Below are 13,606 nucleotides of genomic sequence, written 5' to 3' on the forward strand. Positions count from 1 at the left end.
CAGATGGACAAACGGTTCGCAGTAATATTGGCTCGGTTAGCTAATAAGTCCCCGTATATTACAGGAGCTAATGAACTTTAATCATTCCCGTTTATATCTCGATTTCCAATCATTGGAAGAAATAGTGGAGCATTACTCAATCGATAGCAATATATTTTTATTAACCCTTTATATAATACAAAAATACTATGCTATTTCTTCCAGAGACAATATTTGCCAATTAGATTAGACAATTTTCGAACATCGAAGAAATATTATCGTGGTGTAGCGATCAATATTTTTTCCTAAATTACATTATATTCGTTACGTTATCAAGAAAGGGCAACTATAGTCATCAGAGCAGCGTTTCCAAAACGTGCTCGGGCAACTTGAGATGGTTGAAGGAGTTCTCGAGCTTACATACGAGGGATTGCCGGTGATATGTTGGCCGTTAAATCGGCTTGGAAATAGTTTCCGGAACTAATTTACTCGTGGGGGTCAGCGTCGTCTCCTCCACCGAATATCCTCTTTATTTAACGTTCCGGCTATCGTCCTCGAAATCGCTGCGGTCGCAAGGAGCGAACTTCGAACATCGGACGTAATACCCCGATCCATTCCCTGACTACGAATCAATATTATCTTTGATCTAACGTCGTCAACGCTTGAATATATAATGGTTCGAATACCGAGAATTCCTCGATCGAATTATTTGCAATCGAATCAACTAGTTGCGTTAATCCTAGATCGCTGATAGAATATTCATTTTACGTATCAACTTACAAAAACTCGTTATAAATAAAACTTTATGACACTTTTCTCTTGAATCTTAAAATCTTTTATTATATTATATCGAGAGAAATGTATTCGGGTCTTTAATTTTAGAATATTATTCTTGTCAACTTTACTAATTTTAATTACGATTCGTTTCAGGTGATTTATCCCTACGTAACTGTGACTCCGGCAAGGAGTAACTATCGAGGTACATGAACGAAGGACATGAACTACTCGCAAGGTAAGTCAATCTTGAAATATATCACGTATTCCGAAATATAATGTAGAGGTATATTTCGACGATTGTGCTCGCTGTAGAGGAAAAGAGGGACGCGTGACCGATATATCTATCGTGTATCTATCGAATTCACCCAAGGTTTGTCCCCGTCCAATTTCCAGCCCGGCCAAGTGAGCGGGAGGCGGTCTGAAACAGTTCGGAAATTCACTCAACTAATCAAATACCGCTAAAACCGCTAAACAAGTTAGGTTAGCAATCTACGTGCTCCGAATGGTAACTTCGAACTGCTGCGGCTGCAAAGCGCGAAAACGCTCGCGACTGCCTCCGCAATCCGCACGCCATCTTCGCCCTCTCTCATCCACCTACATTCCTTAACGAGGGGAAACGATTCGATGCAGACGTATACGGATCTCCTAATCGACGGTCAAAGTTACGCTATTGCAGGTTTTGACTTCGCTCGTCGTGTTACCTGGTTGATTTAAGAATAATCAAGATAAATGCGTTAACCCTTTTAATTAGAAATTATTGTGAGAGATAAGAGAAAAAATTACAGTATCTTTAAACACGCTAAATTATATAAATGCTGAATCTTTATATAAAAAGTATTCTAGAATATTGAAAGTAAAAATTTAAAAAAAAATATTAAAAGTCAAACTGTACTCGTATACTATTATACTTCATCAAACGCTCAATTATATTCCTTAAGCGAATAAATAGCCTCGTCATTTTTAATTGGATCTAATCGCAAACATTAAAGTCTACTTGAATAATGAACGAGATACTGATCAAGTAAAAATATGAGAAGAAATTAATGAAACTGATTTATTTTTGCTCCTAATTAAAAGTTCATTATAGAATCAAATATAAGACGGTATTACAAAGCTTTTTCGTAAAAAAAGCAATTGAACACGAATAAATGATCGTATAAACAAAAGTATAAACAAAAATCCACTCATCTTTGTCGCGATAAATTCTCGTGATTTAATCGCGCAAAAAAGCAAGAGCAAAGAAGAGGTATTAAATAAAGACATCAACCATGTATGTATGCACGTGAATAAACAGGTACTCTTCTCCGCTTGATATGCGTGTGTCTAGGCCATTAAATCTCCATACAAACACATCCGGGACATTTTCACGTAGAAACTGCACATAAAACGGACTCGTAACTCGCATTTTTTACAATCTGCTGATCGGAACTATTCAAAGCGCGTTTGGCGAAGCTCGCCAGGCCGTCTGAATCATCGTAATAAAATCGAACGTGATCGGACAACGCGCCGTGGCTTTTGCATGACGTTTCGTCATCCCTAAAGCGAAAGGATAATTCGATCGAAGTAACTAACTCCACTCAATAAGAAGTGTTAAATGTACATCTCGCAAAATCACGCTACGCTGAGCAAGAAGTCCGACCTAGTTACGTCCTCGGGTGGATGGGGTGGGTTTTATGCGTGTATGTCTGTGTGCAACACCTTTAATAGTAAACGGGAAGTCCAGCCATGCGTACGTATCGCGGAAACGCAAACGAAGTCTTACACCTCGCTCTATCCCCGTGTACTCTACTACTTACGAACACGATAATTACCTAAAGGAATTTGCGGGCATTCGTTCCTTCCGCGTATCTAAAGACCTCGTTTAAGCGTTATCAGCGTTTCGTGAATTTAGTAGCCGTATTCCGCAAGGCGGGAGCTCTATCATGGCGTTAACGCGATAATAAAAAGGAGGAACATTACCGTGGCCATGTAATTAAAACTTCGAAGACCTCGGAAAGAGTATAAAATATAAATCTTATTACAAATTGAGATAAAATACAAATAAAACGTGTATCGGAAAATCGATTGCAAATTTATTCTCCCTCTTCATTACGTACAGTTTTTCCGAGAGTGTGCATTGTAAGGATTAGGAAAAATGATCTGCATTACGAAATATGCGATTAATCTGTTCTACATAGATTTCACGGAAAATCGTCCTTTTTCAGTTCCACAATATTAATTTTCGTAATTAAGTATCTGAATAATTAGAAAAGATGGAAATTCAAAAATTAAACTTTTAATAATTTCCCTTCGTTTTCCATTACATATTATCATTTATAAAAAAATGCGCGTTCTTTCTTTCTTGAGTTATATTTTAAACGATATCGAGTAAAGAAGAATTCGCATACGTGTATGAAAACAAGGAATATTTTGGCTTATCGACTAAAAGCACTTACTCGTGTAGATCCGGGAAAGAATACGATGGAAAAATACAAAATTTGTTATAAATTTTATTTGGATCGATACTCTGACACAGAATCCATAAAGCCGATTAAAGTTCGATAACCGATTGGCTGGGCGCAGCGCGCAACGCAGTTCCCTGTTTCTCGTTTCGGCAATTTAAATTTCCAACGGAACTGAATACAATAAGGACAGTGAATCGGCGCAGATTGCAAACAACTGTTTGCCAAGAGCTCAAATTACGAAAGACAAATCAGGCTGATCTGTCATCCGTTATTTACTCGGCGATTTCAGCAAATGAACCGCTCCAAATCGATCTACAAAAGCATTTCGTTTTAGTCCGCATCGATAATGACACTTTGGTTTCGCTGCGTCAACTACGATTAATTGATTCGTGCTAGTCGAGCCCATCTATTATCGCCGCAGATGCACGCGCGCGGATTTGTTGTAAATTGACTCACACGTCTGGCGCTCAGCTGCGCGATTTAATTATACGGCCGATGAGAAAGAGAGGGAGAGAGAGAAAGAGCTCATTGCGCCAAAAGTTCAATTAGACTCGCGGGCTCTATTTGTACCGGGCTGATCATGGATAGGAAATTTCACGCAAAAGTGCACGCTTTCCATCAGACGAATGGATTATGGAGAGACGATAGTGGATTTTACACCATTCACGGGTGCGTATCGAGCGGTTGAAATTATTTGGCGATATCGAGCATTCGACGCATTGTAAAAACGCTCCATTTCTCGATGCAATTCTGTAGAGACGCATTATTACACGCGCTTACTACTCCGCCCGCGTTGTTCGCATCGTCGAAAATTGTATAATTTATTCCGCGCAATTCCCGTAAAACGTCGGGGACGGATAAATAATGACGGGGCGAATCAACGGATATCTGGAAAATTGGCGCGTTATTAACAGTTTCGCCGATAATCGATCTTTTCGCGAATATTTCCTCGCGATATTTTCGGCGGACGCGCGTACACGAACTGGTTATGGCTATCTCGTATATCGGGCCGGGCGCAATCGCTTTTCGAACGGCCAGAAATAAACGAGCCGGCGCCAGTTTATGCAGCTTTTAATCGCGAGGAGCACAAAAGCGATGCGATGCGAGATATGTATTATACATGCATACGTGTATCGGCGCCGACGCGCGCGGATGCGCCCACGCAGCGTCCCGCGGACTTGCGTTCGCGCTTATAATTCCGGAACCGGGGGTTGAGATACCCGAGCGAATCCATGGCCGATGCAAGGCGCGCTATCGAGGACGTTGGTATCGTCGGCGTTGCCCTTTGATGCGTGAAAAGATTGTAAAGTCACGATATATCGGCTTTTTTTGCGCCCTCCGCTTCCCCGCGCGCTCTGTCCTCTCAATTGTTTTATCTTACTTTATTATTCTTTTGCGTTCTTTCAATCACGACGGCTAATCAGTCCCTTTGATCGCGCCCGACATCGTCTCGAGCATGCGGATACTTTAAACGCGCGTATGCATTTTTCTCCCGTCCTACGACGGCGAAAGAGAAATATCCTTTCAGACGGTATTTATGCGTTTCTATGAAATATGTTTAAAATATTCAAGACTTGTTTGGCGGAGGGTATTACCGCGACAAAAGAATACGGAACGCGCGCGCAGTCGCTGCGACTCTCTCCTCTTTGTGCGTCCGCCGAGGAGACTCGGGGATTGGAATTAACATGGGATCCGGAGTGCGTTTCCACTGAGGGAGAACCGGCGTGTCTCGTTAATATGGATTTCACTAACGATCCGACTAATTTGTACGCTCTCTTCTTCATTCGGAGAGTTATCCCTCCGTAAAATAGCAAACGAGACGAAAGTGCTGGAAAGGCGTCGCAAGGACAAAGGATGCAGCCGGGATCAGTGTCCTGGATCCGTGAAGAACCTAATGGCCGTCTCGGCATACATTTGCATGTGAACGACCGACGAAGGTTTCGAGATTACGAGCGTGTCTCCTCCCTTCGCCCCGTGTGGCCTTTCTATTGGCCAGACGAGATAACGTCGAATATGAGTACAATTAAGCCGCGAGAGAAGAGGGAGAGAAACGTTGACGCGGGACGACAGCGCGTGTTCTTGCACCTTGGGGATATGCTGATAGGTTACCTGACGCGGCGTGAGATGCATTCGCAATTAAAAGAAGTCTCGCAACGTCCAACTAGAATTTAAAGAAAAAAGCGCCCTTACATTTGCATTACAATGGTCAGAAAAATGGCGACGAAAAAGGCGAAGGGAAAATGTAAACATTAAAGAGTGTATCGCTGAATTTTCCAAAAAGAAGTACTGTCAAATTAGACCGGGAGTAGGTGTAAATAATGGTCAAGCGGCCAGAAAGGTCGGCTTCCGCGAGAAAGGGTACGTGGCAAAGAGAAATTAAGGCAGCGGTTGCCAGAGTGTAATGAGTGCTAAAGCCGCACTGGCGTAAGAACCACAGAAAATGCGTAGAATCCGCAAAATTCAAAAAGTAATAAAATCACGAATAAGAGAAAGAAAATAAAATAGGGAAAATGAAGGGCGCAGAGAGAGAGAGCGAATAAAATTTTTTATTCTTAAAGCTCCGTAAAAATATACGAACATTATAATATATTATACATAATTTTATTACATGTATATGTACAATTTTTACATTATAATTTTATTATTAATACGTAATATCGATATTGCAATATGTATTTTACAAAAGTATAAATTATACCGATGATGTACAAAATCGATTTTCTTAATTTTCTCAAGCATTTTAACGCAGTTTTATGGGTACATTTTTTGTCCTATTCCTTCCGATGAAGAAAATTATATTATAGCATATTATGCGTCTAATTACCTCCATTAATTACGCCCGTTCTTGACTTCATTCGGTATGGAAGATTAATCTTGAAGTCCGCGGGGCGCGTTGCTGCACCAGTGAGCGGGCAGAAAGGATGGATTAGTCACCTGCACTCAGGGCATGCGCTCGATAAGAGCCCTCGTAACGTTACCTGCCGTGCGGCCGCCGCCACCGTTGCAATCGCCGTTGCCTCCGGCGCACACACAATCGCCATTTAGATTTCATTACGTGCCTTAACTGCGCGCTATTTACGAACCGGCGGATAAATGTAAGACCCGTCGCCATATACGTTTCGCCGTCTAATAAAGTACGCGCGTTTCAATGCATCTGTCTTCCCGGCGACTACATTGAGATTTATACGATTGTCGACAGTATCAAAATTACACAACGACCTCGTACAGCGAGATACCGTATTCCGCGCACGACTATTTAAGAATGATTGTTACGGTTATGATACCGTCTCGAAGAGAGAGAGAGAGAGGAAGAAAAGAAAAGAAAACGAAAGCAAGAGAGAAATTCGCTCTCCAAACGTGCGGCGCTAAGTTTTAGGGACAAGAAGCTCTAAATTTCGCGGAGGATTGCTGGACGAGCTTTCGGGTAAATTAAGGATCGCACGTAAGAGAGACGCTTCGTTGGGACACCCTCGATGACGGTAATAACACTAACTTCTCGTCAACCATCGTCGAGAAAATCCTCGAAGGATCCTCTCGTCCAACGTGGCAGTATTTCGCGAAAACTTCTTCAACGATGCCATCCGCAAAGCGAAAGAAGGAAGAGCAACGACGTCATTTGCGAAAGAAGATTTCCTCGGACATTCTTGCTCGAGGCTCGAACGCCAAGTCTGTAATTTTGAGCGACCAATTAATATTTCGCTGACAAAACGCAATGTCTACGTTATTATTTGTCGAGAGATTCGCCAAGTGGATCACTCGCAGTCAACAAAAGAAGCGGAGGGTACGTTTCGCCTGATTTTACTTTTTCGACCAATCAATACCGGCGTCTTTTTTCCTTCTCCACTCGAGAAATCCAATACTCCTCGATACAATTAAATTTTCCGATATTTCGATATTCTTACTGATAACGAGCGGGACCGATAGGTCGAACCGAATCTTGAGGATGGCGTTTAAAGGAATAGCGCGACCTGACTTGGCGAAACGAAGTCCCGACTAAGGAAACTGGCTTTGATGAGTCCACAAAGGGAAGCGCGCGCTTCTATTTCTGCGAAGCGGAACGCGAATCTCAATCGTCAACGACTTCGTCTTCGGCGATGCCGTTTGTGACAGAGAGAGGAAGAGAGAGACAGATGTAGAGAGGGAGATTGTGCGATACAGAGGCGCAGGAGGTTAGCTCAGGCGTGATCCAGCATAATGCGAGAGCAATTTGGTGAATGGAGTTAATTCAATAGAGGCTCTCGAGCACGCCTCCGGTACTCGGGGGGCCTCTTCAGCGTCTGGTGAACGTTAACCTCCGCCAGATATAGCACTCCTACGTCGTCTGTCCGTTTCGCTTCGGCCGACGGACGTACGAATCGCGGCCCTTGCAAGTTCATTTAAGTCTCGCGCGGTATGAATCGAGACTCCCGGGAAGAAGTACCCGTTTAACCACAACGGTCTTTGGAATGTATTTTTTTCTCTCTTTCACCAGCCATACAACGTTTGCATTCAAGTAACGAAGGCATACTGTAGCGAATGCAAAATCTTTAAGCGTAAATATTCTATGCACAATATTCTATAAATATTAATATTTACAGATTTCTCTGCCCACAATCGAAACATTAAATAATATTTTTAGCTTAATATCTTAGTTTAATATTTAGTTTATTTTTATACTAATTAAATATTGTATAAAAAGAGATGTGAATTTTATTTTTTTCTTTTTTTTTTGCTATACACTTCATTTATCGCTTACAAATCCCATAAATCAATACTGTAATAATAGAAAATAAAAAATTCAAGCACGCATAGTCTGCGAGACGCCTGCGAATCAAGCCGAGGAAGAAAAATGGCGCTGGAAGGGACACTGGCCGTTTCTTCCACAGCTTGCCTTGCGAGGCTGCGTATCCGCGGACGAACAGACGATAAATCCACCGCAGAAAATAAAACGAAAGCTAGAGAGAGAGAGAGAGAGAAAGAGAAAGAGAGAAAAGTATCGAGGGATATGAGAAAGATCTCCTCAGTCGTACAATGCGACTCGTTATAGACTCGGTCCCGTTCATTTTCTCTCTCTCTGTCCTTGGCCGTGCTCGCAGACACACACGCTGTTCTCGAGCTGTCTGCCAATCGAAAATCGTGTCGGCGATCAAATTGAATTTCCTACATCCACTTCCTTCTACTCGTTGAGAGCGGGGGCGTTCGACGAGTGGCCGAGAAAAAAATCTCACGGGATTTTACGCGTTCGAGATGCGTGCGCGAAAACGATCGTAAAGTAACGCCGACATTACGGAAGAGATCGTCGTCTACCGGCGTAATATTTAAACGCACGATAATATTTATTTCGCAAATATCGCTCGAAATTATACCGTATTCCGAAATGTCAATATTAAATAACGAAGTCCGGCTTTTCATACGCGAAGATAATGAATAACGCGAAACATCGTGTCTCTCGTGTCGGGACAAATTTTAATTATGTTAAACGTCAGTCTATCGGAGGGACACTTGACGATAAACAAAAAGTCCCCGTTATTTCCCAACGGAACAATAGCTTTCGTTTCTACGCAGTTGAACGGCGGGCGAGTTGACGCGCGGATTGACCCTCGAATGTTGAAAAAAAAGATAGGGAAAAAAAGGGAAAAAAATATGGAAAAAGAGGAACCGAGAAAAAATACACAAAAATTGGCAATGCTGCGAAATGATCGGCTGCTTGTGTCGCATGGACGTCGCTCGTATCGTACCGGGCCGCGAGACAACCGTTGCACTGGGCACAGCGAATCCGTTTTTGCGCCCGGCTGTCCGCGGCAGATTTTTGGTGCGGATGCGTTATGGGTCACCCCGGGTGGCGGACAGTTGCGTCGACGTGGACAATCGATGTTAGCTATCAGTTGCAGTTTGCGCGGGGCGGTTATGCCCGGGACAATTGTTATTGACAAATCGTAATGTCGATCATCAGTCATGACCGTGACAGGGCACCTGCAGCGGCCGCGTGATCGTCGTCGTGAATGCGTGCGCGTGTGCGTGCCCTCTGTGCAAAGACGGATTGCGCGATATTTTAGAGATATTGCGTTAATGAAAGCTTAGTGTGCGAAATTATTAACGATAAAGCGAGAGAAAGATACAACTCGTCTCCCCGAGTTAGAAATTTTTCCATGTATTTTGTATACATTTTGTGTATATCTTGTTTGTCAGAATTATTCGAAAATACATGTCAAAGTATTTTTATCAAAAGCCCTTTAAATAATCTATAATTCATAAATTCGAGAAAATGAAATGAAATTGCATTTATAATTTTATATATCGTGTAATATAATAAAAAACATATGTACGTACATTAAAATATGCGACACAAATAATAATGAATAGAATTCTCTTTTGAATTTTTTCGCGACTCGTAGATCATCTAAACCTCGAGCTAAAGGAATCTTAATTTATAGCTTTCACAAATCATAATCACAATAATTAAATGCATATATGCATAATATTACTACTTTTCACTATGCCTAACTACTTTTAATGTATATCGAGTTTTTCCATCGAGTTGCTGCGAAACGGAGAGCGGAGTAAACGCATCAGCGCAGAGTTAGTCGACCGCAACAGAAATGTACGAGGGACACGCGGCTATCTCGTCAGTGTCGTAAAATGGGCGTAAAGACATCTCGGCGTCTGGATCGTGCTGAGATAAGCGCGGAGAAAAAGCGAGTTTCCACCCCTGACGAGCATTAATTACGAGCAACGCGTATACAACGTCGACGCATTATCGACATTGTTATTCATGATCACCGAGCCGGGGTCCTGGAAGGACGGACGCGACAGACCATAACGTCCGGATAGGATGCCGTAGGTGATCCTGTCTCTGAATGCCACGACGTTGCTCTGACGCTTACGATTAGCGAACGTCCGTGGCGTGTTTCGCCAATTTAGGCACGCCATACGCTTTGTTATCATCTCCGACTGACAGTCAATGTTCTCTGACGAATGACTACCGAGTCGATCGTCTAATTTGTGAGTATAATCGAGAATATCGTAGGATACTGCACGGACTCGAATGCGATAAACTCGTTGTAATGAGCACGGCACTTCAATTTCTATCAGATTGAGTCGATTTTTTTCCGCTTTCCAATCATTCAAGCTACCTGAAAATTGTGAACGCGATCGGAGCGTAAAATGCGGAAAATAATTTTCAGTTTAATATATTTTTTAAAGGGAATTTAAATATTAAAAGATTATCTCTCTCTCTCTCAAATTTACATTAATTCTACACATAAAAAATTTATACATTTATACATAATTCTAGATTGAAAGTTGTACTTCGAATTGAATCATATGCATATTTCTGGATTGAAAAGTTATACTTTGAGCTTCATGGTAATTTTAATACGTTGATGTTAAAGTAAAATATTTATTTACGTTGCAACACAAACATAATTAGTATGTATAACAGTGGATTATAATAAGAATTGTGATACAGAAGAGAGATATTTGAATAGAATTACTATCCCCAAGAAAGAGAATGGTAAAGAATGCTCTAGCGTGTTGAAAGTGAATCGAGCAATTCACTGGTGAAACGATCGCTCTGACACTTAAAAGACCATTAAGAACTTAATGATCACTAACTGCCATTCATGAAAATTTATTATATAGTATGACGAACATTACTGAGAATACTATTACACTTTTATGAGCAAAAAATCTCTGCAGGAGGTTTGAAATTAAATAACTGATAAAACATCGGGATTCATTTTTACCTTTGCAGCTCAATTCGAAGAAAGCTGTTTTCAACGACGTACAATTTATAAATAATACTTCAAATTTTAATGAAATAAAAGTATATTATAAATTAATTAGGAGAGATTTATATACATGAGAAAAATTCCGTAAATTTAAGGGAATATCCTTGCGTATGAATATGTGAAATGACGTTATATTTATCAACTTACCTAAACAAGCTTAATGCACGAAGCTTGCGGGCTCGTATTAAATTTACATGGTTCGGAGAGCAATTCTGACAATCCACGTTCCAAGTCGAAATTACGCTGAATATTACGTGGTGGAGTTCCGCGTTCAGTTTCGAATTATCGACGATTTCCTGAGTGCACCGATAGAATCCATTGTTGGCTCATGCACTCAAAGCGACATTCGCGGAGACGAGCGGAAGACTTGTGGGCGATGAACGGATGGACATTCGGAATCGAGCTTAGACTAACCCGCTCCTACGTCGAAATGACCCTCTCTCTCTCTCTTTCTCCTTCTCCCTTGCCTCTCTCTCTTTCTCCCTCGAGTGAGATTCGACGTGGCTTTCGGGGGACGAGATATCGCATTATTCCCGACTGAATGGGGTAAATCAGGGTCTCGTAGAGTTCCGACGTGGAATCGGCGGTTCTCTCTCGGATCGCTGATGTCGAGAGGATGAGGGTTAGCTGGCGGCAGAGCGGGCTGCCTTGGGAATTCAATTATACCTACGGAACAATGGCACCCGCGCCAGTAATGAAGGGACCGTCGCCGGGAGGTCATCAGATTACGTGGTATTTACAATATATAAGCCGGATGGTTGGCGGATGAGAAAAGAGGGCTCCTCTATGGCGGCATTTCTTTCCTGAGTCGCGTCTCCTCCCACGAGACGTCGCATCGAGAGAGTTAATTCGTAAGACGGAGGTGGATTATCGTCAATTCTTTAGATAGCTAAGAAGAGAGAGACTCCCACCGCGCGAAGACTTTCTGGCACAATTTGACGGGATTATGTAAAAAAAAACAATGCCATCGAAAATATTTCGATTCTGCTTCGTTTTGCGTCCCGAGTGGATAGTTTTCTCTCCGAGACTGTTTATCGGAATGAACGAATAGATAATTTCGCTTCGGCCCGCGCTCGAAGCAATTCCTCCGTGAATTTACATCGATAACGTTACGACGCAACCCATTCAATGCACTCTAGCGTACCGCTGCAAATTGGATGAAATGGTAGCCGCGCGAATACGCTACTCGTCCGAGCCGCGTGTTACGCGATAACTTTTGACACTAACGTTGGTTTACTGCGGACGTTACGTTCGAACGATTCGAACGCAAAACGACTGAATAAATATCGCCCTGGCGCGGAGTGGAAATATTTAGTCCTGTCTTTCTCTTTGATTCGGACGGAGAGATTTCGTAATTACGTTAAGAGGGAGAGGAGAGGGAAGAGATCGAGGTCCTGGCTCTCTCACGCTCGATCGGCCATGCGTTCAGGACCGGGAATGGATTCCGTCAATAATCTCTTTAAAACGGACTAAATTCATTATCCTGCTCTGTATTCGGCGAATGGTCGATACACACAACCGAGCCTTTCTACATGACCTCTCTTCCAATCCCTGAAAAAAAGAAGCTGCGATCGCGGTGACTTAAGGGGGCGCCTTATGTGAGTCGCGCAGCATCATCGCAAAATCAATAGACGACGAATAGAAATCCGATGTGACTCAGAGATCGCGATCGTTCGCTGTGTTTACCTACGGTATACAAGACAATTCAATTTCACGCCCGCGGATTACATCGCTTCCTTAAATTCGACGTTTGTTTCCGCCTTTTAGACGACGAATCTGCGCGCGTCGACGAAGGATCGCGGTAAAAAGATGAGAGGAGGAAAGCGAAGGTGATATGAGGTTTTCACTGGCCCAGATCCGTATATTCCGAGTCGCAACTAGGGAAAAGAAATGGAAAAAGGAACAAGAGAGAGAGAAAGGAGTTATACGTCGGTACATTCCGGGATATTCTGCATATCGATTCCTGCCGGAAAAATGCGTTATTCATGGGAAACGGAATCGTACGTTGCGGAAACAGAGGGTGATCCGTGCGAGCGCGATACACCGAGCCCATTTGAATCGAGAGTCGACTGCGACACGCCGTCTTCTCACGACAGAAGAAGTTAAAAACGAGGAGAAACTGACATGAGGAAGGAGGAAGCGGAAGGGAGGAGGAATCGCGTATAGGGAGAGCTATAACGAAGAGGGATGAGGTTCCGCTAAGTCATCTCTGATTTCTTTGCGTCGTCTGCAAAAGATGTCGGCTGGGGGGGAATATGTCACGTGATCTATCTTGTCGACAGTGATACTCCGAGTATCGAGAACACATGTTCAACTTGTGCATTAGTATAATGTGTATCCGTGTATCGCGATAAAGCGTCTATAAAAACATCTTATATAATAATAGTAATATAATAGTAATATAACAATCACGTAATATATAAAGATTAAAACGCTTTTCCTGATTATAATTATATATTTTGGATGCAAATGCATTAATACTTAATACGTCGTGTTTTAAAATCGACATGTAAAGAGAATAAAGCTTTAGCACGCCAGAATATCCGGAAATTAACTCGCAGTTTTACCTGGTCTATATTTTCGTTTGATGACGTCAATGGAGGACGGAAATAAAAGCAACTGACGGTAGTGGACTAT

The 13,606-nt window shown here is 42.3% G+C and overlaps 1 protein-coding gene across 9 annotated transcripts in view; it reads left to right on the top strand.

Annotated features, from left to right (window-relative positions):
* Window positions 1-13,606, top strand: part of Ten-m (teneurin transmembrane protein Ten-m) — a 683,381-nt gene that overhangs the window by 231,606 nt on the left and 438,169 nt on the right. For all 9 annotated transcript variants that reach the window (XM_083097966.1, XM_083097971.1, XM_083097970.1 and 6 more), the window contains exon 2: window positions 910-991. In XM_083097966.1, coding sequence (XP_082954092.1) covers window positions 976-991 — 16 coding nt within the window. In that variant the 5' untranslated portion in view covers window positions 910-975. The remainder of the gene's footprint in view (window positions 1-909; window positions 992-13,606) is intronic.

The sequence above is a fragment of the Camponotus vicinus genome, unplaced genomic scaffold (assembly GCF_025532165.1).
Source record: "Camponotus vicinus isolate PSW18456_S1 unplaced genomic scaffold, iyCamVici1.0 SCAF_4, whole genome shotgun sequence".
Classification (NCBI taxonomy): domain Eukaryota; kingdom Metazoa; phylum Arthropoda; class Insecta; order Hymenoptera; family Formicidae; genus Camponotus; species Camponotus vicinus.